At 42.6% G+C, this 24,253-nt stretch overlaps 1 protein-coding gene across 1 annotated transcript; it reads left to right on the top strand.

Moving 5' to 3' along the window:
- The first annotated feature begins 2,767 nt into the window (after window positions 1–2,767).
- KRT79 (keratin 79) lies at window positions 2,768–19,957 on the top strand. The gene is made up of 9 exons (XM_020966313.1): window positions 2,768–3,413; window positions 8,010–8,227; window positions 9,318–9,378; window positions 9,480–9,575; window positions 13,463–13,627; window positions 13,937–14,062; window positions 14,750–14,970; window positions 18,053–18,087; window positions 19,024–19,957. The coding sequence occupies exons 1-9, from the start codon at window positions 2,940–2,942 to the stop codon at window positions 19,242–19,244; spliced, it is 1,617 nt and encodes a 538-aa protein (XP_020821972.1). The 5' UTR covers window positions 2,768–2,939; the 3' UTR covers window positions 19,245–19,957.
- Window positions 19,958–24,253: the final 4,296 nt, after the last annotated feature.

The raw sequence follows: 24,253 nt of genomic DNA, 5'->3' as shown, positions 1-24,253 counted from the left end.
TTTATTTGGGAAGATAAAGTACAGGGTAGTTGGAATCTCTTTTCCTGGAGAGAGCAGCTCAGGGATGTGGTAAGAAGAGCATTGGATTAGGAGTCAAGAGCCTGGGGCTTCCATGACCCCACTGTGGGATTCTGGGCAAATCTCTGGGCCTTAGTTTCTTTATCTGCAAACTAGGAGTTGGACACAATGTCCCCTAAGGTCTCTATTTACTCTGACAGTCACTAAGTCTAAGGCAGGGTTTAATTCCCGTCTCCTAGAAATAGAGGGATGGGTGAAATGACCCGAAAAGGACCTTGTCAAGGGTCTGGATTTGTTAGGAAAAAGGGGGAGGAAAGCCACAATTTTCTTTCAGTCTTTTGTATCTTATGGTATTGGTCCAACCCAGATCTGTTTAGGTGCTGTACCTGACCCCTACAGTGTTGAACATTGGGATTTCCTGGATCTTCTATTCATGATGTTAATATTCATGTGGCTCAATGCCTCGTCTCCCATCACTCCTCTGGATGGAGTGAGGAATCTTCATACATATGCCTGCCCTTTCTAGTCCTCAAGCTTTACTGAACATCTCTCTTTCCTGAGATTCTTTCCTCTTCCTCTTCTCCTTCAAAGCCAAATGCTTCTTCTTCCAGACTTTACTCTAGACTCCTCCTTCTAAGATGTTTTCCTGGATGAAACTATTCTCTGAACTCTGCTTAAATGTTTCTAGGTTCTGCCTTTCTTTGTCTGTCTCTGACATACGTGTACATGTTTTGTTTCTCTCTCCAGACTGGGAGTTTTCTGAAAACAGGGCCAATGTTTTCTCCTCCATCTGTACCATCTCCTAGCTGTCATGCCCTGCCCTACCCCCAGCATCCAGGACGTGTGGAAGGACAGGCTGACTGATATTCCCTGTATTATGATGCAATGGATAGAGCACTGGACCTGGAATGAGGAAGACCTGAGTTCAAGTCTCACCTTAGAGAGCTTCCTAAGAGGAAAGTGTTCGACCCTGGACCAACCACTTAATCTCTTTCTGCCTTAATTTCCTCTTCTGTAAAATGGGAATAACCTTCCAGGGTTGGTGTGAGAATAAAATGAGACACTATTTGTAAAGAGCTTTACAAATCCTAAAGTGCTATATAAATGCTAGCTATTACTATTATAAATAGGTAGCTAGGTGGTACAGTGGATAGAGGGCTGAGTCAAGAAGACTCATCTTCCTGAGTTCCAGTCTGACCTCAGATATATACTAGCTGTGTGACTCTGGGCAAGTCGCTTAACCCTATTTGCCTCAGTTTCTTCATCTGTAAAACAAACTGCAGAAGGAAATGGCAAACCATTCCAGTATCTTTGCCAAGAAAACTCCAACTGGGGTCATGAAGAATCAGACATGCCTGAAAGAACTGAACAACAAATTATTATTATTATTATTATTACCCTCTAGTGCTCTGAAAAACAGAATCTCAGGACTGGGAGTGACCCTCATGATCATCCGGTCCAGTGTACCTCTTAACAGGAATTTCTTCAACAACGTCTCAATAAATAGTCTTCACGTGAAGACTTCCTGTGTTGGGGAACTCACTATGTTCAAAGGCAGCCATTTAATTGGGAGTAGGGGTTGGAAGAGGAGGACTAGCAATAATGATGTGTGTGTGTGTGTGTGTGTGTGTGTGTGTGTGTGTGTGTGTGTGTAGAGAGAGAGAGAGAGAGAGAGAGAGAGAAAGAGAAAGAGAGAGCCATTGAACTATTTTAAAAAATCTACAGGAGAGAAGGAAGCATAGATAAACAGAACAGTTTTGAAAGTAACATGAAATTTATTATATACTTTTGAAAAAAGCAAGTGGTTATAAAATTGATACTCATATTTTCGTATGCAATCCTCTATTTGTGTTTTGCTGGGTATGTGGAAATTCTCTCTCTCTCTCTCTCTCTCTCTCTCTCTCTCTCTCTCTCTCTCTGTGGCTAAGTTCAAAATTCAAAACATTTAAAAAAGAAGTTATTTCTTATGACAAGCTGAAATTTGTCCCATTGCAACTTTGACTCAATTCATTTAGTGCAGTTCAATTCGATAACCATTTTACGATAACCTGTTACGTAATAGGACAATAGGACAGTTCTAAGCTAGGCACTTGTTTGTTTCACCTGGTTCTGCTGTCTGGGGCTGAGAACAAATGTAATCCTTCTGAAAGACAATGAATCAATCAACCCACAGGCATTTTTTTTTCAAGATCTGCCATAATGCTAGGGACCTTGTAGGTGCTGGAGATACAAAGCAAAGACTAAACGTTTCCTGTCCTCGAGGAGCTTACATACAAATACTTGAAGGTGTCAGTCATGGTCCCCATAGAGCCTGGATCTGACTGGAGAGAAGAGAGACTTCATGGGCTGCCTGGGAGGGTGGCACTGAAACAGGCTTGGGCATCCAATCTTCTTCAGCTCCATTACCCAACCTAACTTACCACCTGCACTGCCCTAGGGCTCTGGGACTCCTCTTACAACAGGGCTGAGGAACAAACCCCACAGAACAGAAAGGGCTTCATTGACAGCAGGCTGGGCTGGGGCACAGGAATTCAAGTCTGTCACCAAGGTGTTGGGGGAAGGGGAGGGAGATAGTAGTAGGAACCTGGTGTCATATTCCAAGTTAGGAAATGTGTTGGAGGTAGGGGTGGAGGTGGAGGTGGGGGAAAAAGTGTCCTCCCCACCCCAGACAGTGATTAGTCTTGGCTTTTCCTCAGAAAAGGAGATAACACTGAGGGAGGTGTGGGGGGCGGGGGTGGATACCCAGACCCACAGCTGCTCCTCCCTCTCTCTCCTCCTTGGGCAACGGGGCAGGAGTGTCTGTGGGAGCCTGTGAGCCACCTTTCTTGGAGCAGATAAAAGGACCATCTCTTTGCACTCCTGGGATCTTCACTGCCCTCTTATCCTGACTCTAACCATACTTGTCTTCCTCCCCAGCATTCATGAAGGGCTCTGTGTCTCACCAGACCTATACTACCCAAGGGGGCTTCAGCTCTTCCTCGGCCTCTGGAAGCCGCGGTGCGGGTGGCACTCACACTCACACCAGCTTCAGCTACAAGACAGTGTCCAGAGGTGGAAGCAGGCTTGGGGGTGCTGCTGGTGGCAGCCCCAAGACCAGCTTTGGCAGCCATAGCCTCTACAATTTGGGTGCTAACAGGAGCATCTCTGGCAGTATGGCTCAGAAGGCCTCCCAAGGGGGATTTGGTGTTGGGGCTGGTAGCTTTTTAGGTCTGGGCACCACGAGGTCAAACTTTGGGCCCTCCTGCCCCCCTGGAGGCATCCAGGAGGTGACTGTCAACCAAAGCCTACTAACCCCCCTTAATGTGGAGATTGACCCTGAGATTCAGAGAGTGAGGACTCAAGAGCGGGAGCAGATCAAGACCCTCAATAATAAGTTTGCCTCCTTCATTGATAAGGTGAGCTGGGGAGGGTGGGAGGGTGAAAGGGTGAAGGGGGTTGAGAATCATGTGTGGAATTTTGTCTAAGCCTATTGGGAGATAGACCTTAGACGTGAAATGGGACTGGCTCCTACCTTAGCCCAGGCCCACCTCTCAGTCTCATTTAACTTTTACTGGCCAGCACTGTTGTGACCCCTTTTGTGGAGTTGTGAAAGGAATACTGGACTTGGATTCAGGAGACCTGGATTCAAATCCTGGATGTGCAAGTCGCTTTATTTCTCAGTTTTCTCATCTGTAAAATGGGGATGTGATGATGTTTACACTATTTACTCCCTATGGTTGTTGGGAGGAAATGCTCTGAGTGCCATGGAGATGGTCATAGAGCAGCCCTCAGCTGTCTTCAAGCTTCTGAAGAGATGACATTTGGGAAGAGGCATTAATTGGACTTGTGCTGCCTGGCTTCAGAAGGCAGACCTCAGAACTAAGGGTGGGAGTTGGAGAGAGGCAGATTTCAGCCTGGGAAATCTACCCAACAATTAGGAGTGTCCAAAAGTTGAATGGGATTGCCTCAGGAGGTAGTGACTTCCCTGAAAGTCTTCAAGGAAAGGTGGAATGATCACTAGCTGGGGGGTGGTGCAGATGGTAGGGGAGATTGCTGGTCAGGTCTAGCTTGGACCGGGAGGCCTCTGAGGTGCCTTCCAACATGAAGAATCAATGAAATTTTTATTGTTGAGAGGCAATGTTCCTGTCTATAACGGATATCATATTTCTTACCTTCTCAATGAATGAGGAGAAAGGCTGGACAGAATTCAGAAATGAAAATTTAAAAAAAAAGAAAGGTAATGCTCCAAGGACCCATTTTGACCATGGAAAGTCTTAGTGTCTAACAACATTGTCTTTGGGTCTGTTCAACTGTCAGTTAAAAAGCATTTATTAAGTGCTTAGTGTGTGTCTAGCTCTGTGTTAAGCTCTTAGAGATACAAAGAAAGATAAAAAACAGGGTGCTGGCTTTCAATCACATTATAATGGGGGACATAACATACAAACAACTATGTATACCTAATTATCTATCTGTCTATCTATCTATCTATCTATCTATCTATCTATCTATCTATCTATCTATCCATCCATCCATCCATCCATCCATCCATCCATCCATCTATCTATCTATCTATATCTATCTATCTATCTATCTATCTATCTATCTATCTATCTATCACATTTATGTGTGTATATATAGATATATGTATAATACATAGAATATATGTATATAATATACAGTGTATATGTGATTGTATATATATTTCTCTCTCTTCATATATATGTATACATACATATATTATATAGTGTGAAGGAGAGATAATTTCAAGGGGAATGTACTGGAACAGGAGTGGAAACCAGGGGTGGAGTGAGCTGAGTCCTGAAGGAAGCTAAGGAAGCCAGGGTGAGAGGGCAAAGCATTCCAGGCATGGAATGTTATCCTGTTTTCCTCTTTACCTACTCTTGACAGAGTCCTGGAAATACTAACTTGGCACAAACAATGTAAAGAAATGGAAGTTAGTGAGTGGGACTGAGGAGGAAGGGACCTTTAAGCTCGATCCTGGCCACCCCCAAATGCTTTAGCATGGTTATAGAATTAGAAGCAGAAGACTTTGGTAGGCATTGCAGTGAGAAGGATTGTCTAATCTTAGAGACTTCAGATTGGTGGGTGGTAGTAGGGGGACCAAGAAAGCAGGTGAGATCTCCAGAGGATAGGAAGCTTTGCACGGTCTGGGGCAGAGGAATTGAAGCAATCATTTCTCGTCTGAGACAGGGATTCTAAGTCATGAGGATTTGCACGTGGAGATGCTGTTATTCTATTATTCTTTTGATAACATAAATCTTGTATAAACTTAATTATAGTCATATGGCTTCCCTCTTTGGTTAATCATGTTCCGTTGATCTACAGAATGATAATTCCCACATGGCTCTTTTAATGTTCATGAAACGCTTACCTCACAACAACTGTGTGGGGCAGATGGGGAAAGCATTATTATCCACATTTTACAGATGAGGAAGCTGAGGCTCACAGCCATAGCTGTGGCTTGCCCAAGACTATGCATCCAGTAAGTGACAGAACCTGAGTTGGAGCAGAGATCTCTCAAACCCAAGTCCAACACTGTCTGCTCTCATTATTCCTATTGTTACACCTATGACATCACTCTACTACCACAACCACATTTCAAAGGACTTAGCACTGGAAATAAGTTTAGAGATCACCTGGTCCAACCCCCACATTTTGCAAATGAGGAAACTGAGGCACAGAGAGGTAATGTGACTAACCCATGGCTATACAGCTAATCAGTGGCAGGGCTGAGATCTGAATCCAACTCAAGAAGGTTCAATCTTGGTAGGCTAATGGCCCTACCAACTCTTCCCATTCTGCAGATGGGAACACTTAGACCCAGGGAAGTTTTAGATTCCAACAAAGGTTGAGGATTTAGGAACCCTGGGGCTGGGAGCTATTCTCTTGCTTTTCAGAAGGGTTTCCAAGGGATAGTGAGAACAATCATGAGAGCACCAGGTAGAAGACAAGAGAAAGGGTTGCCTCCCTTCTAGCTTCTCTCATTTTTTCCCCTCTCCCATCCCATTTGGCCTCCTGATATAAACACTGAAAAAGGGAAGGGGATGGAATTACTCAGTGCTCTTATACACCATCCTATTTCTGCCTTCCAAGCCTTGGCGCTGCAGCCCTCTCCCATCACCCAGTAACATCTCTGTCAGGTGCTGGCTGGGTCACATGCTTCATCTGAGATGATATTGATGGTACCTTAAAAATCCTTACTTCCACTTGGAAGGCAGTATTGTCTAATGGAAAGAGGTCTAGGCTTGGAATCAGGAAAAATGGGTTTGAACCCCAAACATTTACTACTTAGGCAAGCTGCTTCACCACTTTGTGCCTCAGTTTCCACAAACAGTAAAATGGGAGAAATGCTATTTCTACTCACTACCTTCCAGAGCTGCCATAAGGAAAGGGCTTTGTAAGTCTGAAGGCCAGCAGTCATTATTTATATGGTACTTTGGTATTTTCATATCTATTATCTTATCTGATTCTGGGGGTGGGGGGGCAGATAGGGCAGGGACCATTTTATTGATGGGGAAAGTAAGTTCTAGAGAAGCCAAGTGACTAGCTATTCAGTGAATCCAAATTTCCCAACTGTGGCTGTAATATGTGCTTCTATCTGGAGCATGATACAGAATCTGGGGTCACTGGGGACTTTTGGTTATTCCTATGGTCAGCTGGCATTTTTCTCTCTCTGCCCTCTCCCTTGCCTCATGCTGAGGCTGAACTGCATATATGTCACTGATGTTCCATGGTCAATGGCCCAATGCCTTGGCTTGCTTTGCCTATTGCCATGAGTGATTTTATGATCCTGTGCAGGTGGAAGGGGAACAGAAGAAAGGTGAAATCATGAGGCATATCATCCCCTGCCCTCCTTACCCTTTCCTTGAGTGACTCTTGACTCTAGTGAGATTCCTTCAGAGGAAGCTTATACAAGAAATTCTCTAACTGTTTACATTCCCTTTGGGCAGAACTGGGCACCCCTTGAATGACTCACAAAGGGTAGAAGTGTCCAACTCTCAACTGACAATCCCTTCCAGAATAATTTCCAGGAAAGTGCCTTAAGATCTCCCATCAGAGAAAAATCCTACTCCGCTCCAGTATCCAGAGTGGAAACTGTTCCTGTTAAATCATGATAGGGGAGAATATTTGATGTGAATGTAGGTCTGAGTCCAGCTGATTGGTCGTGTGATCCTAGGCAGGTCACTTAATATTCATGAGCCTCAGTGTCCTCATGTCTAAATTGTTGATAATGATATCCATACTACCTGCCTCAGATGGGTAAATTTGAAGTGCCATGTAAATGTGAATTGGTGTTGTTATTGATAGACCAGGTTATAGACAGATCATGTGAGTGAGGCTGGGGCAGGGGAATGGTGGGAAGCTTGGGTCCCTTTCCACTGCCAGGCATGGATTGCTCAGGTCCTTTCTTTCTTCTCCTGTAACATGTCACAAATGGAAACAGCATTGGAGCTGGAGCCAGAGAAACTAGGTTTGAATCCTGGCTCTCCTATATCCCAGCTGTGTGACCTTGGATAAATCACTGCATTTCCTGGACCTTTGTTTTACCCTCTGGAAAATGGAGGGGTTGGACTATAGTTGATCCTCTACATCTCAATACAGTTAGCTCTTCTGCATTGCGACTTCCCACATTGTGGTTTTGATATGTCGTGGGTCAGCATGAGAAATTAAATGGGAATTTTTTGAGAGTTTTGCAGAAGCTACAGATGATGCATGAAGGCCAGCAGATGACACAAAAAAGTTTAGAAACTCAGAAATACATAAAAATATACGTATAGTATTGTATAATATCAACATATTTTATATTTTAATACCATAATAATTCAGATTTCTTCTCTGGTACAAAGAGAGGGCCAAAAAACTGTACGTGGATTTTCCAGATTGTGGCAGGGCTGGGGGTGGGGATGGTGGTGGCGGTGGTGGTGGTGGTGCCGTGCCCCTAACCCCTGCCATGGGGAAGGGATAACTGTACTATGATTCCATGACCACAGGTACGATTCCTGGAGCAGCAGAACAAGGTGTTGGAGACCAAGTGGGCCCTGCTTCAGGAGCAGGGCCAGAACACCAAGTTTCCTGAGGATCTGGAGCCATTACTTGACTCACATATAAACAAGCTTGGGAGGCACCTGGATAGCCTCAAGAATGAGAAGGAAAAGCTGGAAACTGAGCTGTGTAATGTGCAGCAACAGATGGACAACTTCAAAGACAAGTGAGGAAGAGGAGGATGGTGGTGGGGCCAATGTGAAGGTGGCAGGGTAGGGCTGGGGGTGCAGCATCTTCAGAAAGCTAGGTGAGGGACAGAATATCTAGGGGATCAGGGCACTACAGTCCCTTTTGGCCCTGAAGAAGCATAATTAGAACTCTTTCCTCCCTCCCCTTGGCCCTCAGACACAGGCCCCATTAACCTCTGGATAACAACTCTATTTATATATTTCTCCTCTTTATGTCTTCATTTATTCACAGTTTTGAAAATGCTTAATTTTGTCCTTCACACAAGGAGTCCTTTCTATCCAGCCAGCATTTCTTCCTCCTTCTCCTGCCTTTTCTTTCATATTTCTGGTACTTAGCACCATTCCTGCCGCATTTTAGGGTCCTAAGAAATGCTTGATGCCTGACTTAAATTGACTTGTTTCTATGTGCCTCCACAAATATTTCTGGAATTCTGTCAAGGAATTCTCCTTTAGGGAGACAGCTCTCTCACAAAAGCCACAGACTCTGTTTTGAGGATTTATTTCTTTTCTAATAATCTAAAAATTATTCTTCCAATAGTCTGGAGGGCGAGCTGTTAGCAAGTTGGGTTATTATCGCCTATTCTTCTAAGCCTCCAAAGGTGGCTGAGAACTGTTTTGTGCAAAGAAGTGCAAATTGTTTTGGAATTCAATTCTCTTTGGTCAAAGTGAATGCAGTTGCCAAACTACTTGTTCCCAGCTCTGTCTCTACTTTTTTACAAAACCATCTGAAGCTCTGTTGTATCAGGACTAGTGCTTGGAGTATTCACATAGCAGGGTTCTGCTGAGCCAGGGTTCACGTTGTCTGAGCATTATTATTCTAATACAGTCCCCCTCTTACCTAACTTGTATGCTAAAGTATCTGATCCCCAAAAGAGGGAACATATGAATAAATATCATACTTCCATTTCATTCACAACTCAGCAGTACATTGCTTCTCCTTTTGGGTGAGTAGGTCATAGAGAAGATTGAGTGGTCAAGGAGGGGTCCTGCAGTGCTTTGGCTCTCAAAAAAGTGGGGCCTAAAAGGGAATGAGACATAATGCTGACTTCAGGTTGCACTATGTCACAGATATGAAGATGAAATCCACAAGAGAACAGAAGCAGAGAATGAGTACGTCGTCCTCAAGAAGGTGAGTAGAGTGACTTGGGTATTTCTTGGGTATTAGGAATATCTCCTAATGGGATGTTGGCTTCCAGGAACTTTGTTAATGTTATTCTCTTTTGCCATTAGGATGTTGATTCCCAGTACCTAATCCGTGAGAGTCTTGGGGCCCAGGTCTCACTGCTGATGGACTATATCAAATTTTTGCAGACATTCTATGATGCGGTAAGGCAGCCAGTTAGGGAATATGACAAATGGACAACATTTTGTCTGCAATATTGAGAAGCTCCTATATATACTCTCTTCTGGATTGACCCCATTCTTTCCAATTGGATATTTTCAGGAGAGAAATGAGTCTTGACTCAGCCCTGTCCTTCCCTATCTATGGTCCACTCTGTTTAACTTGTAATAGGATAAGAGGAGAATAGGAGTACTGGATACAGAAGGGGCTAGAATATTCTGGGTGAGAGAAAAAAGGGAAACATAGGCTGAAAACAAGAATTTACAGCCTACCTGGAATTTGAGAAGTCACTTAGGAGTCAGAGAAGAGAAGCTTAGAATGAAAGCTTGAGATTTGACATGAGACATGAGTCCAGTCATAGAATCATGGACTCTAAAGGATTGAAAGGGACCTTAATGGTCATGGAATCCATACACACTCCACCCCCTTCTCAACTAGATGTAGGAATTCTCTAGGTGGTCATCTAAACTTTAAAAAAAATAACATTTAATTTTTTCCCAAATCTTAAAAAATTTGGGTTCTAAATTCTCTCCTTCCCTGATAATTTAAGCAATTTGATGTAGGTTATACATGTATAATCATGCAAAATGTATTTCCATATTAATCACATTGTGAAGGAAAACACAGACCCCCCCCCGAACCCCTGCCTACACACAATAAAACACCAAAGATAGTGAAAAATAGTATGTTTCGATCTGCAGTTAGACTCCATCAGTTCTTTCTCTGGAGGAGGAGAGCATTTTTCATCATGACTCCTTTGGAATTGTCTTGGATCATTGTAATGCTGAGGATAGCTAAGTCATTCACAGTTGATCATCATAGAATATTGCTATTTCTATCTACACTGTTCTGCTTCTGCTCACTTCACCTTGCATCAGTTCATATAAGTCTTTCCAGGTTTTGTTTTTGTTTTTAAAACATCTTGCTCATCATTCCTTATAGCACAGTAATATTCCATTGCTATCATATATGACAGCTTCTTCAGCCATTCCCCAAGTGATGGGCATCCCCTCAATGTTCAATTCCTTGCCATTGCAAAAAGAGCTGTTGTAAATATTTTTGTACAAATAGATCCTTTTCCCTTTTTTGGTCATCTAAATTTTGCTTCAACTCTTTTAGTCATGGAGATCACAAGACCACTAATTTAGAGCTGGAAGGGACCTTAGAGATCATTGGATTAAGGTGAGGAAACTGAGTCCTAGAGATTTTAAATAACTTGCCCAAGGCCACACAGGTAGAAAGGGTCAGAGCTGTTATTCAAGGTCTACTGATTCCACAACCACCGTACTGCATTTCATGGTCCATTGCTAGCCCACTGTAGTTGTTAGACAAGTTCTTCTTCATAGTGAGCTAAAACTTGTCTCCCAATAGCTTTCATCTCTTGGTCTTAGTTTTGCCCTCTGGAGCTATATGTACTAAATCTGATTGTTCTTCCAGATGACTTTTCAAATATTTGTAGAGAGTTATAGTGTCATTCCCAAATCTTTTATTCTTCGGGATAAACTGAAGGTTGAACCCAGAACATAAAGCCTTTTCTCCTACTACATGGCTTCCATTCTTCTTACTATCCTCATCGTAAGCCTCCTGGATGCATTGAAATTTGTCAATTTCTCTCAGTGTGGCACTGACCAGTAGGCAGCATAGTGCAACCATCTAATCCTTTGACCTGGATGATTTCTTTCAGTGAAACCCAGGATTGCATTAGCTCTCTCTCCCTCTTTCTCTCTCTTTCTTTCCTTCTCTGTATCTCTTCCTCTCCATTCCTCTCTTCCTCTCTCTCTCTACTCCTCTCTTTCTCTCTCCCCTCTTTTTCCCTCTCCCATCCTTTCCTTCCTTCTCTCTTCTTTTCTCTTCCCTTCCTTCTTCCTCCTCCTCTTTTCTTTCTTTCTTTCTTTCTTTCTTTCTTTCTTTCTTTCTTTCTTTCTTTCTTTCTTTCTTTCTTTCTTTCTTTCTTTCTTTTTCTTCTTCTTCTTCTTCTTCTTCTTCTTCTTCTTCTTCTTCTTCTCTTTTCTCTCTCTCTCTCTCTCTCTCTCTCTCTCTCTCCCCCCCTCTTTCCCTCTCCTCTCTCCTTCCCTCCCTTCCCCCACTTCCCCAACCCGACCCAGTATGTCTCTCTTTCTTCAACAGCTGTATTGGCTCATATGAGCTTGTGGTTGACTTCACAGGTCTTTTTCGCATGAAATACTGGAATCTAAAATGAAGGACTTCCCATTTATCCTTGTTGAATTTTAATCTCACTGATTGTGACTGGTGTACTAATCCTATCGAGACTTTTTGCCCCCAGTACTGATTTTGTCTTATTTAGGGATTATCCTTTCCCCCTTGTTTGGCAGATCTGCCCATGTCCTTCCCCTCTTTGTGTCAACCACACACTTCAGAAGCTTGGCAACTATCTTTTCAATCCAAATCTGTTTAAAAAAAACATGAAAAAGGACAAGGTCCAAAAGAGAACCTTGTGACACATTATTATAGATTTTCTTCTAGGTTGGCATTGATCAGTACTTTCTGAGTAGAGCTCTTCATCTACTTAACTCTTAGCATAATAGTCCATGCTTCTCTGACTTATCTACAAAGATAACACAAAAAACTGTTGTATGACTTGCTGAAATCATGATAAAATATGTTTCTGACATTCTGCTGATTTACCAGTCTTGTAATCCTAGCAAAAAAAAAAGAGGTTATTTTGGCATGACTTAAACATTTAAAAAATTGTTTTCAATTAATAAGCATTTTTTTTATGCCCTCACCCGCCCCCTTTCACTGGGAGGGAAAAAAAAAACCCCAACTAATCCTTGTAACTAATATGCATCTATAATCAAGCAAAACAGATTCTAACTTTGGCCATGTCCAAAATCGGTCTGCCTCATTTTGCATATTTAGCCTGTCACCTCTCAGGCAGGAGGTGGGTAGCATGCTTCATCACCAGTTGGCTGGAATTATGAGTCATCCGGTATTTAGAGGGTGGTTGTTATTGCATTAATTGTTTTACTAGTTCCTCCCCCTTTAGAATGCATCAGGCATAACTTTTTTTCTTAGTGAACTCTACCTGGTTTCCCTTGACTATCACTTCCATTTCCAAGTTTTCACAAATCATCAGCCTCAATAGTTTGTTCTAGAATTTTTCAAAGCAATGACATTGCAGTTGTGAGTCTAGGGTTTTCAGGATTGATTTTTCTCCCTTTGAGGGCTGAGACATTTACCTGTCTCTAGTCCTTTCTTTCTTCTTTACTTTATATTCCCAAAAGTCACTGACTAGCTATAGGATCACATAATTAGTCATTCTCAATGAATTTTAGACTTTTAGTTCTTTCAGTAATTGGGATTTATTAATAATAATTATTAGTAATCCAGATATGAGGAAGGGTAAGAAGTATTTCAAGCTTTCAGGGAGTCTAAAGATGACTTGGGGAGATAAAACGTGTGTGGACAGGTAATTAACAACTGATAGAATAAAGTGTGAGAACAGAGATTATAGATTGAGATCTGGAAGATTTGGTCCTACCCCCTCATTTTTTAGATGAACAAACTGAGGCCCAATAAGTTTAAATGACTTACCCAAGATTATAGTTAATAAGTAGATGAGTTAGGATTTGAACCAAGGTCCTCTGTCTCCAAATCTTAGACATTAGTTTTGGAACAAGAAGACCTGGGCTCTGCTGATGACTAGCTTTATGATACTAAGTAAATCACGCCACCCCTCCAGGACTTGTTTTCCTCATCTGTAAAATGAGAGTCATCCCATTTCTAGAAGCTATGACCCTAGAAGAACACAGGTCTCCAGCTGCCCATTTTGATGTTACTTCCTGAGGAGAGAAAGGTGGGGAGGTTGGAGGAATCCAAACAGAATCTATAGCTTTTTTTGTTCCTGTAGGAGCGGGAAGGGAGCCACACCCACACTTCTAATACCAACGTTGTCCTGTCTATGGATAACAATCGATGCCTGGATCTGGACAGCATCATTGCTGAGCTCAAAAGCCAGTATGAGGAGATTGCCAGGAGGAGCCGTGCAGAGGCAGAATCCTGGTACCAGACCAAGGTGAGTGAGTGCAAGTTGTTGACTCAAGGGAAGGGGCAAGCCTAAGCCTGACTCCCAATACTAAAGGCTTGACTGGAAACGAAAGCCCCATTCAGGGTGGCTGGACACTTGTAAATTTTTTGAAGGCAGGGACTATACTATTTTCCACCTTTACATGGCACATAGATTTCCTGGTGAAAATGATCAAAAAGAGAGACTAGTTTGAGGAAGGCCCACAAGACAGACAGGGTGGGTCCTTTTGGCCACTTGGGTTTCTTCTGGGCATTGTGGGCTGGGTCTGTTGTCTACGTAACTCTCTTTGACCACCAGTATGAAGAGCTCCAGGTGACAGCTGGGAAGCATGGGGACTGTCTCCGGGACACTAAGAATGAGATCGCCGAGCTCACCCGAGTTGTGCAGAGACTTCAGGGGGAGATTGACTCAGTAAAGAAGCAGGTGCGGATGACCTCAGTCAGGAGGTTGGGGGAGGAGTGGTCTCGGGGTTATGCCCATTGCCATCCACAGTAGCTGGGGACATCTTTATGAGGAAAGTCATGGTCTAACACCTGCTATTCTACTATTAGGTTGCTAACTATACTTGTAAAATACCCTGGGTCTGTAATATGAACCTTAGGGTTATTTAGTTTGGAAAAGAGCACACTGAGGGGTGGGCAAGTAGTGAGTTCTTTAAAAAAAGTTGGGTCCCTCTGGAGGAGGCAAGTCTATGCCACTCCATAAGTGATCAGTCAGCCTTTGCTCGAATACCTGTAGTGGTGGGAGCTCACTATCACGTGAGACACACCATTACATTTTGGGACACCCTGGTTCAGAATACGCAGGTGTTTAGGCCCTTGCTCTTAAGGGAAAGGTGAAAACTCTAAGTGACCTTAGAATCACGAGGCCTGTGTTCAAGTCTCAGCTCCTACACCTGTGTGACTCTGGGCAAATCCTTTTTTGAGTCCCCTATTTGTAAGTTGAGAATAATAATACTTGCATTACCAACCTCACAGCATTGCTGTGTCTCCTTTTCACAGGAGAATGTTTCTCTTTTTCCTTTTCCTGGTCATTTTGGGTTGGGTCTGGAGGTGAGAATATAGAGGATGATATTGGAAAGTGTTCTTCATACCTCCCCCCCCCCCCCAGTGTGAACAGCTGCAGGCAGCTATCGCTGACTCGGAGCAGCGAGGGGAGATGGCTGTTAAAGATGCGCAGAAGAAGTTGGGAGACCTGGAAAAGGCCCTCCATCACAGCAAAGAGGAACTGACCAAGCTTCTGCGAGACTACCAGGAGCTGATGAGCATCAAGCTGGCCTTGGATATGGAGATCGCTACCTACAAGAAGCTGCTGGAGAGTGAGGAGGGCAGGTAAGCAGGCTGGCAAGGATGGCGGGAGGGTGAAATAGGGCATGTATGTAATATATAATATAGGAAATAATTGAATATGTAATATGTGAAATAATTGAATATGTATTATATATAATAATGGAATATATAATATATGAAATAATTGAGTATATATTATATATAATAATGGAATACACAATATATGAAATAATTGAGTATGTATTATATATAATAATGGAATACACAATATATGAAATAATTGAATATGTATTATATATTATATGTAAAATAGTTGAATATGTGTTATATATACTATATGAAATAATTAAATATGTATTATATACTATGTGCAACAATTGAATATGTATTATATATAATATATGAAATAATTAAATATGTATTATATATAATATGTGAAATAGTTGAATATGTGTTATATGTACTATATGAAATAATTAAATATGTATTATATACTATGTGCGACAATTGAATATGTATTATATATAATATATGAAATAATTGAATATGTATTATATATAATATGTACAATAATTGATTATATAATATATGAAATAATTGAGTATATAGAATATAATTGAAGCTCTTGATAGTTATTTTTGTAACAGAGTTCAGATCTGATTTGGGAAATGTGGAGCTAAATATTGTTTGGCATACACTATATTTTTTCAGATTTATTTATCTTCCAGCTATTGTAAGTGCCAATGAAGCTAGTTTTTACCTCCCCCCTCCCCGAACAAAACAAACCCAAAACATGACATGAGATTTTATGTTAAGTTTTGTAATGTTGTGGCTGGTCCCATGATAGGGTCAGGATTTCAAAGCCCTTAGTTTTCTGAATCCAACTGAGGGAAAGTAGTATGACCCTGAGGGAGTCACTCACTTCTCTGAGCCTCAGTAGCAGGGCAGAAAGTGGTGAGATTTCCAGCTCTTTCTGAGTTGGGTCTATTAAGTGGTGCCCAGGGAACACTGAGACCCTGTGAGATGTGGGCTGGGGGAAGGAGGTCAAGGAGTAACACTCAAACACAGGGACTCCCAGCATTTCTTCGATAGTGATTGACTCATTTAAATATTCTCATGCATGGTTAAGTGGGATGTCTGGGATGGGGTATGATTTAGAATGGCTGGCTCATTTTATACTGTGCTAAGAAGTGGGGCTTAAAAAAAAAGAAAGAGAGAAAATGAAAGTGACAGGGACAGCTAGGTGGCACAGTGGATAGAACACCCTGTCCTGGAGTTGGGAAGACCTGAGTTCCAGTCTGACCTCAGATATTTCTCAGCTTCCGTGACCCTGGGCAAGTCACTTAATCCCGGTTGACTCCCCCGGCCTTCCCAAAAGAAAATGAAAGTGACCACCCTTATCCTCATTGGGTGAATGTGTTGTTTCATTCTTTGAACTTATATCCCCAGTTCCTAGCCTGTGCCTAGTATAGAGTAGGCATTTAATATAAAATGTGGCAGCTAGGTGCATCTAAATACATGCTTACTGATTGATGATTGGCCAACTCTGCTTGCAGCTGAAGCCTTCCTTTGGTGCCTCATTTTGACAACCCCGGCTTCCTAAAGACTAATGAAATGTGCCCTTGTTAATTTCTACCAAGCTGGGGAGGTTTGGGAAATGGGCCAAGTGTTAGAATGAATATGTTGGTCATGAGAAAACCAGTGGAGCTAAACCGACAGAGGCTTTGTCCTCAGAAAGAGGGCCACCAAGGAAAGGTTGTTTTTGGCCATGGCAACTCATTTAACTGAGGCTTCCAGAGGCTGTGACCTGCATTTAAAGTGCACACCAGAGGAAGACATCACAGCTCCTTGAATGACTGAAGCATCAGGCTAACTCTGACTCATTCAGGAGATAATTACCAAGGTTGATCATGGATCTGTTGACATTTTCCTTTCTCCTGTTTACTTAATTCCTTGGCTGATTTGATTAGCTCCTCTGTTGACTTAAATCTCTGGCTGGTTCTCAACAGGCATCCCTTTGAGATCCCCTTCCAACACGTAGGCTCTACTGCCCACAAAAGGGTTTGCAACCAAAATGATCCCCTCCCCTATTTCTCTAGAAATCTCCACCCAGATAGGTAGTCAGTTGGTCAGGCAATGAGCATTTATTAAGTGGCTATTATGTGCTAAGCACTGTGTAAAAGCCAGCAAGAAGGCAGCTCTGTCCTGACTGCTCAGTATTCACCTCATCCTTGTTCTTAGTTATGGAAGCAGAGCTGGATGGGAACTCAGAGGCCCAACCCCGTGATTTTACAGAGTAGGAGCAGGAAAAAAGCATTTGTCTAGCGCCTACTATGTGCCAATTATCTCATCTGATCCTCACACATGGGAAGTAGGCACTATTATTCTCTCCATTTTACAGATGAGGACCTGAGGCAGAGGCTAAGTGACTTGCCCAGGGTCACACAGCTAGTAAGTGTCTGAGACCTGATTTGAACTCAGGTCTTCTTAACTCCAGGTCCAGCACTCTATCTACAATGCCACCTAGCCCCCTTCTAGGGGGAGAAATTGAGTCCCAGTTAAGTGGCTAGTGACTTGTCCAAAGTCACATAGGTAATAAATGTTAGAGGTAGGATTTGAACATAGGTCTTTTCACTTCAGAACCAGTCTTTCCATTGAATCACACTGAGAGGTGATGCCTTCAACTCCTACCTTGGAGATTGGGAGACGAGAACTATGGAATAGAGAATCTGAACAGTTTCCTAGATCTTCCTGAATTCCTCCACCCCACCCCCAAATGGCTTCATTACTTTGGTGGAAGGACTTGTTAATTCCCAGAACATCATATCTTCCAAGAGCATATTTTTTTTTTTTGTTCCACAAGAGGACAAAAGTATAAACCAAAGCCAAAGAGAAGGGATTCTTAGACTTTTTGCCATTTTGTATAATATCAACCTATAGGCAATCAATATGGTGGCTTGTCTACTGAGTACCATTGCTCCTCTATTGGCCTGGAGAATAGAAAGGTCTGGTCACTGGGCAGAGAGCTTCTAGAGAATGGGGGAAAGGGGAGGATTTTTCTTTTGGATCTTTAAGCTGGCAGCTGTTGTACCTGCTAAGCCTTCTCTCATCTTTTCTTCTACAGAATGTCTGGAGAGTGTCCCAACGCTATTAGCATTTGTAAGTATCCTCCACAAACTGTCCTCGATCCCACTCCCGTCCCTCTTTGAGGGAAATAGAGCAGTGCTATAAGCAGAATCCAGACACCTACAGATCTTGCCCATTTGCTTAGGTCTTCCCTGGACTGTGAACTATGTCACCTTCCCCAAGACTGTTCCCCTTCAGCTCTGCCCCTCCCCACCACCTCCAAAAAAGATTAGCATCTGTAATACACCCTCTCAGGTTTTCCCTTCCTCCTATAGAGCCCCTTGAAAACTGCAACTGCGGATTGTGGAATCTTAAGGTGGGTGGGGCACCACACATTTCATCTAGTCCAAATCCTACCTGAATCACTAATCCTGTCTAAGATGTTACCTAATAGCCCACCAGCCTCTGCTTGAAGACCTACAGTGATGGAGAGCTCCCTACTTCCTGAGGCAGGCCATTTCATTCATGGATATCGATCTTTGTTAGGAAGTTTTTCCTTATATTAAACGTGAATCTGGCCTCTTGCAACCTCTGCCTACTGGGCCTGCAGAATCTAAAAGTGCAAGTTGAATTCCCCTTTCTTGGGACAACCCTCTAAATACTTGAAGGCAGCTGTTGTGTCCTTAAGTTTTCTTTTCTCCAAGCTAAACCCCTCTGATTCTTTGAACCATTCCTTGTAAGACAGACATGGTCTCAAGACCTCTCACTGTGATGGACACCACCCTATGGGCTTCTTCCAGTTTATCAGCGTCCCTTCTGAGATGTGACTGGTGGAAGTGTACATGCTATTCTAGAGAGAGAGGGAATTTCCTTATCAAACTCTGCCCAGTTTCTATTTAGTTCACTGCCTGATTTCGCCTGAGTTCTCCAGTTGGTGTCTGTGAGATACACTTCCCCTTCTCACCTAGTATGATTTCTTCAGTAACCTCCCTGGCCTACACTTCCTAATTCTTCTTCTTTCCATTGCAGCTATGACGGGCAGTTCGACCACTATGTGTGGTGGAGGCAACCAGGTGGTCGGTGGTGGCAGCTTCGGGGGTGGGTTGTCCTTGGGCAGCGGTGGTGGAGGGGTGAAGGGGAGCTATGGCTCTTCCTGTGGTTATGTCAAGGGAGGGCCTAGCTCTGGGGGAACCTCCATTTTGAAGAAGAGCACAAGTACCACGGTCAAGTCGTCCAGCCGGCGATTTTAACCATCCTGTGATGTGTCAAGCTGGTGTCGGCCATTCCGGTTCCTTGAGAGCTTTCCTTTCCCAACTCCCGACCCTTCTTCTTTCCCTCATATCCACCCACTCAGACCTTTACAGAGCTCCCCATTCCAGAACCCAAAATAACCTGGAAATTCACATTTACATATGTTGGCATGTTGTATCACGTGCATATTATATTGATTGGCTTTCTAGAGTTTAAGCACAGCTAACAGAACAGGCATTGAGGCTATCAGGTAGAACGAGAAAGTTGAATTGGGCTACCTGGTGTAGTGGAAAGGCCATGGGATTTGGATTCAGAAGACTTGGGTTTGAATCTCGGTGTTGCTGTGTGACCTTGGGCAGGATGCCCAAGTTTCTCTGGGCAGGATGTCCAAGTTTCTCTGGGCTTCCTCAGTTTTCTATTTTGTAAAATGAAGGGGTTGAATTGGATGTTTTCTGAAGTCCCTTCCAGCACTAGATTCAATGATTAGCTTTTGCTGAATTCCCAAGGCAGCCTCAGTTTACCCCAGTCTCTACTGCCTGTGAATGCTGAGTTCTTTGTTACACATACTGATGAAGCAGGTGTAAGGAGAGGGGGAAGCCATCTTACCCTGTTCTGCCCCCACCCCAAACAGAACCAAACCTGAGTGTCTTCCAGACCATTCCTCTGATCATTCTTCCCCTCCCTCCTTTATATTGCTTATGATGTATCTCAATAAACAGCAACCATATCTCTCATTGTCTCTTGAGTCTATCTTATCCGTGGACCCAAGCTTGAGTCAAGTCAACTAACTCTCTGGTAACGGAGATGTAATCAGAGTGGAGGTGACTGGGCCTTTGACCAAGGGCATTGAAGGTGGAGGAGATTGAGTGCACGTGTAGTTTTCAACAGGTAGAAAAATTAAAATAAGAAGTGGTGGGCTGGTGTGTTCTCCTCCCCTGCCTCCCCCCTCGAATCAGCAGCCTGTCCCCCTGCTGAAGAACAGATTTCCTGCCATTTGCCCCAGGTGGGGTTTTTGGTATCTGTCCTGTGTCTTAAGTTTGAGGGGCTAATTCCACAGGTTAAGGTCATTATCTCTCACCTATCCAATTTTAGCTGCCAATGCTCTCTAAATCACTAGTTATTGTGTAGGGGTGTGCTGGGGGCAGCTCAAACTGGCTTGAGAGCCAATTGTTAAATTTTCAATTTTACACTTACACCTTAGAAATAGGCAAAACACTATAAATGAGGGCTTGTTTTATTGTATTGTTGATTGTCTAGATTTAGGAAAGGGATGGGGAGAATGTTAATCACGCAGATTAAACTGCATTGTGTTTTGTTTATTTTTTTGTAAAGAGAGAGTAGCTTGTTAAACATTTACCAGCACATATCTGGTAAATGACTACCATGTCAATCTAAGGGTGAAAGCAAAACCTGGAGTCCAATGCGTGTATGTCGTGGCAGTTTTTACTGAAGGGCATGTTTCTCTGCACTCATCCTTCCTGGTTCTATGCCAACTGTCAGTATGCTGATACCAGAGCCATGATCCCTGCGAGGGCCCCAGGACAAATGTTTGGGGGTGATGAAATCTGAGGCTGGAGCATTTTTGCTTCTATATAGATAGGCCTCATTTGAAGCAGCTTATTAACAAAGAGTCAGTTTTTGATCACCGAGAGTTTAGAAGTGTTAATTAGCTAGTGTACATGTGACTTTTTTTTTTAAGGCAGTTTGGCCTTGGTCCACATTTGACACCCTCAGTGGCCTTAGATTCAGGTACAACATAGCACAGTGAAAAGATAATGGGTTCCAATTTCACCTCTGGTGTTACAATCTGTGTCATTTGGGGAAAATCTTTTAACTCCTTGAGTCTCACTTTCCTGAGCTGCCAAGTAAATGAGGCTTTTTTTGTTTTGCATTTTGGTGGGGCAGTTGGGGTTAAGTGACTTGCTCAGGGTCACACAGCTAGTGTCAAGTGTCTGAGGCCGGATTTGAACTCAGGTCCTCCTGACTCTAAGGCCGGCGCTCTATCTTAGTGCCACCTAATGGCCCCTAAAGCAATTTTTTTAAGATGGCCTCTGAGGTCCCTTCCAGTTCCAGACCTTGGGTGCTATGATTCTATGCAGATGGATGTTATCCGAGGAGGAAGAGAAAGGGGAAGGCCAATAAGAAGAAGTTTCTCATATTTAGCTCAAGCATGGCAGACGTTGACCTTGGACAGTGACTGTCCCGGAGCCCCTTTTCTTCTTTCTCTAGACTCCCTCACTTAGTAATCTTTTCAGCTCTCATGAATTTAATTAACTATTCAGATAACTCCCACATCTCAATAATAAGCCCTAATCTGTCTCCTTGGTTCTAGTCCTATCGGATGTCTCCAACTAGATATCCTGTAAGCATCTCAGACTGAACATCACAACAACAAAAACCCCTTGTTATCTTTCCCTTTAACTCCACTTCTCTTCTGAAATCCCCTAATTCTGTCCAGCATACTAACCATATCTCTAATCACCCATGGTCACAACTTTGGTGGCATCCACAACTCCCTACTTTCCATTCACTCCACACACCCAATTAAGTTACTCAATCTTGTTCCTTCATCCACCAAATCTCTCATCTGTCCCCTACACAGCCAACATCCTAGTTCAGGCCTTGTCAATTCTTACTTGGACAAATAGAATAGCCTTCTAATTGGCCTCCCTTCCTCAAATCTCTCTCTATTCCAATCCATCTTCCATGTAAGTACTAAAGTGATTTTTCCTAAAGCCCAGGTACGACAACATCACTCCCTTACCCAATAAACTCCAGTGAAATAGCACAAATAGAATTAAATAGTATAAATAAAATCTCTGAGACTTCTTGAAATCTACTCTTTTGGTGTTCTTGTACATTACTTCCCTTTATATGCCGTAAAGCACATACGGGTAAAAATGATATCCCTCGGTCTCCTGTAGCCAGAGGCACTAGAACTCCTCAGCCAGGGTCCCTAGTCCCTTGTGACTGACCCCCAGTGCTCCTCTCTGCTCTGGGATTGTGACCCAGAACTATGTTTGGGTGATAGAGTTGCCAATCAATCCTAGCTGTACCCAGTGCCAGCAAAGGGTCCTCTATAATCTCTTTCTGACCAGTTGTCTGAACACCTTACCATCTCTGGGCTGAGAACTCCTGAAGCTGCTGTTGCTGCCTCAACTGTGTGGGCTCCAGACAGGTGTTTACCTAGACATTACAAACTATTCCTAGCTTTTCTTAGGTTGGAAAAAGTCTCACACTTTTTTTTTTGTTGGCTTGCCACTCCAAAATTTGATTTGAGGTTTTTGATTGATTTTTATTTTAAAGTTGTTTGGAGGGGAATGTTGGGAGAGTTCAGCTGGATCGCCTGTTGGCTGTGTCCTCCCTTCTCTGAACTTTTAGAAGTGTATAGAAATATATAGAAACATTAGTTATTGGCATAAAGTGTTAGTCAATAGGAAGTATATTCAATTTGTAGTCAGAGGATCTGGGTTCAAATGCTAGTTTTGCTACTTGCTGCCTATGTGACTTTGGGCAATTAACTTCTCTCAGCTTCAGTTTCCTTATCTGTCGGAAAGATTTGGGCTATATGGTGGCTAAGGTCTGTTCTACCTCTAAGTCTATGAACCTATTATTATTATTATTATCAAATATTCTAAGTTGAGGTAAGGCTCTTTTATCACCCTAAATTAGGGCCATTCACTGCAACAACTAGAATTAAGGTTTTCTATATGATTTTGAGGAGACTTGATCATTTTGTTTTCCCCTTTTCAATTCCTACATCTGACAGCAAATGCCTCTCCAAATGAATGATTATGTGGTAACCCAGGTAACCCACGTAGAGACGGGAAAAGAAGAAAAAGAAGGTATAAGACTGCCATGTCCAAAAGAGAACGGTTGGAGAACATTCTTTCCATCTGTGTGAAGATGGGCCAGAGATGGGGGTTGCTGTGGTCCTCCCAAACTGTGTCCACATTGGAGTGCTAGTGTGTTAGCTCTCTGAAGATGGCTTCAAACTTTCATCCTTGATGCTTCCTGACTTTTGTGGCTCCCAGAATAGTGATTAATGGGGAACAAATTGTTGTCTGTTAGCTCTGCTTCCAGATCTACTCATTGAACATAGGTAATTGATTGAGAGGTATAAGAATATAAGATTGGAATGTTTCCTCCTCATTTAAGGCTGGTTATCATCCCAAGTACCACAGGGCTGTTTGGGCCCTGATGGGACCTGTGTAAGGAACCCACTTCAGTTCATTGTCCATACACTTCAAGAGAGAACCTCCAGGGAAGTAGTGGAGAGAAAGAGATGAGACGGGAACATCTAAATGGTACTTTGGAGCCCTTGGTGCTGCATTCAAAGAGGTTTTTATATAACATACATATGTTACCCTACGTAAAAATATATTTAATAAATATAGCAATAGAATATATTTATAAAATATAAATATAAACTATAGAAATATGGTTTATATAAATATATAAAACATATTTTATATAAATATGTGATATAAAATGTAAAAATATGCTTTGTAGAAATAGAAACTATAAATACATATATTATATAAATCTAAAATCTAAACCTATATTTTATATAAATATATAAAACACAAACTTATATTTTGTATAAATATATTTTATATAAATGAAAATTTATATAAATACATATTTTATATAAATATTGCTTCTCTCTATATTTTTTCAGCAAGCAATATCAGCTTGCATTCATTGTCCGGTACATAATAACTCAGACCAAAGTTGCCTAATAGTGTCTTTGGGTCCTCCCCGATCTCCCAGGGCCTGCGGTTCCTGTGTGAGGGTGCTGCCACCTCCTGACCCTCACTTTCATGCTTCCCCCTTACTGAACTGCTGACACCTACTTCCCCGTGCATTCACCCTAAGAGTTAAGCTGGCTTCAGGTCTCCAACTGGGTGAGTCAGGGTGACTGAACTCTGGGTGACTGAATGGAGAGAGGGAACAGGTTTGGCTGAGGGCAGGTGCATTTTCCCTTATTACCGACCTGTGTGGGGCT

The sequence above is a fragment of the Phascolarctos cinereus genome, unplaced genomic scaffold (genome assembly GCF_003287225.1).
Source record: "Phascolarctos cinereus isolate Bilbo 61053 unplaced genomic scaffold, phaCin_HiC Scaffold_1;HRSCAF=81, whole genome shotgun sequence".
Taxonomy (NCBI): domain Eukaryota; kingdom Metazoa; phylum Chordata; class Mammalia; order Diprotodontia; family Phascolarctidae; genus Phascolarctos; species Phascolarctos cinereus.
The sequence above is the reverse complement of the archived record's forward strand: the minus strand, read 5'-3'. Positions and strand labels throughout refer to the sequence as shown.

Bases quoted from the DNA above. Each gene is read 5' to 3' on its own strand.
- KRT79 (XM_020966313.1), top strand. From the start codon at position 2,940: ATGAAGGGCTCTGTGTCTCACCAGACCTATACTACCCAAGGGGGCTTC. The intron at 13,628-13,936 runs GTGAGTGAGTGC...TTTGACCACCAG, and splicing joins AATCCTGGTACCAGACCAAG to TATGAAGAGCTCCAGGTGAC. The intron at 14,971-18,052 runs GTAAGCAGGCTG...TTTCTTCTACAG, and splicing joins CTGGAGAGTGAGGAGGGCAG to AATGTCTGGAGAGTGTCCCA.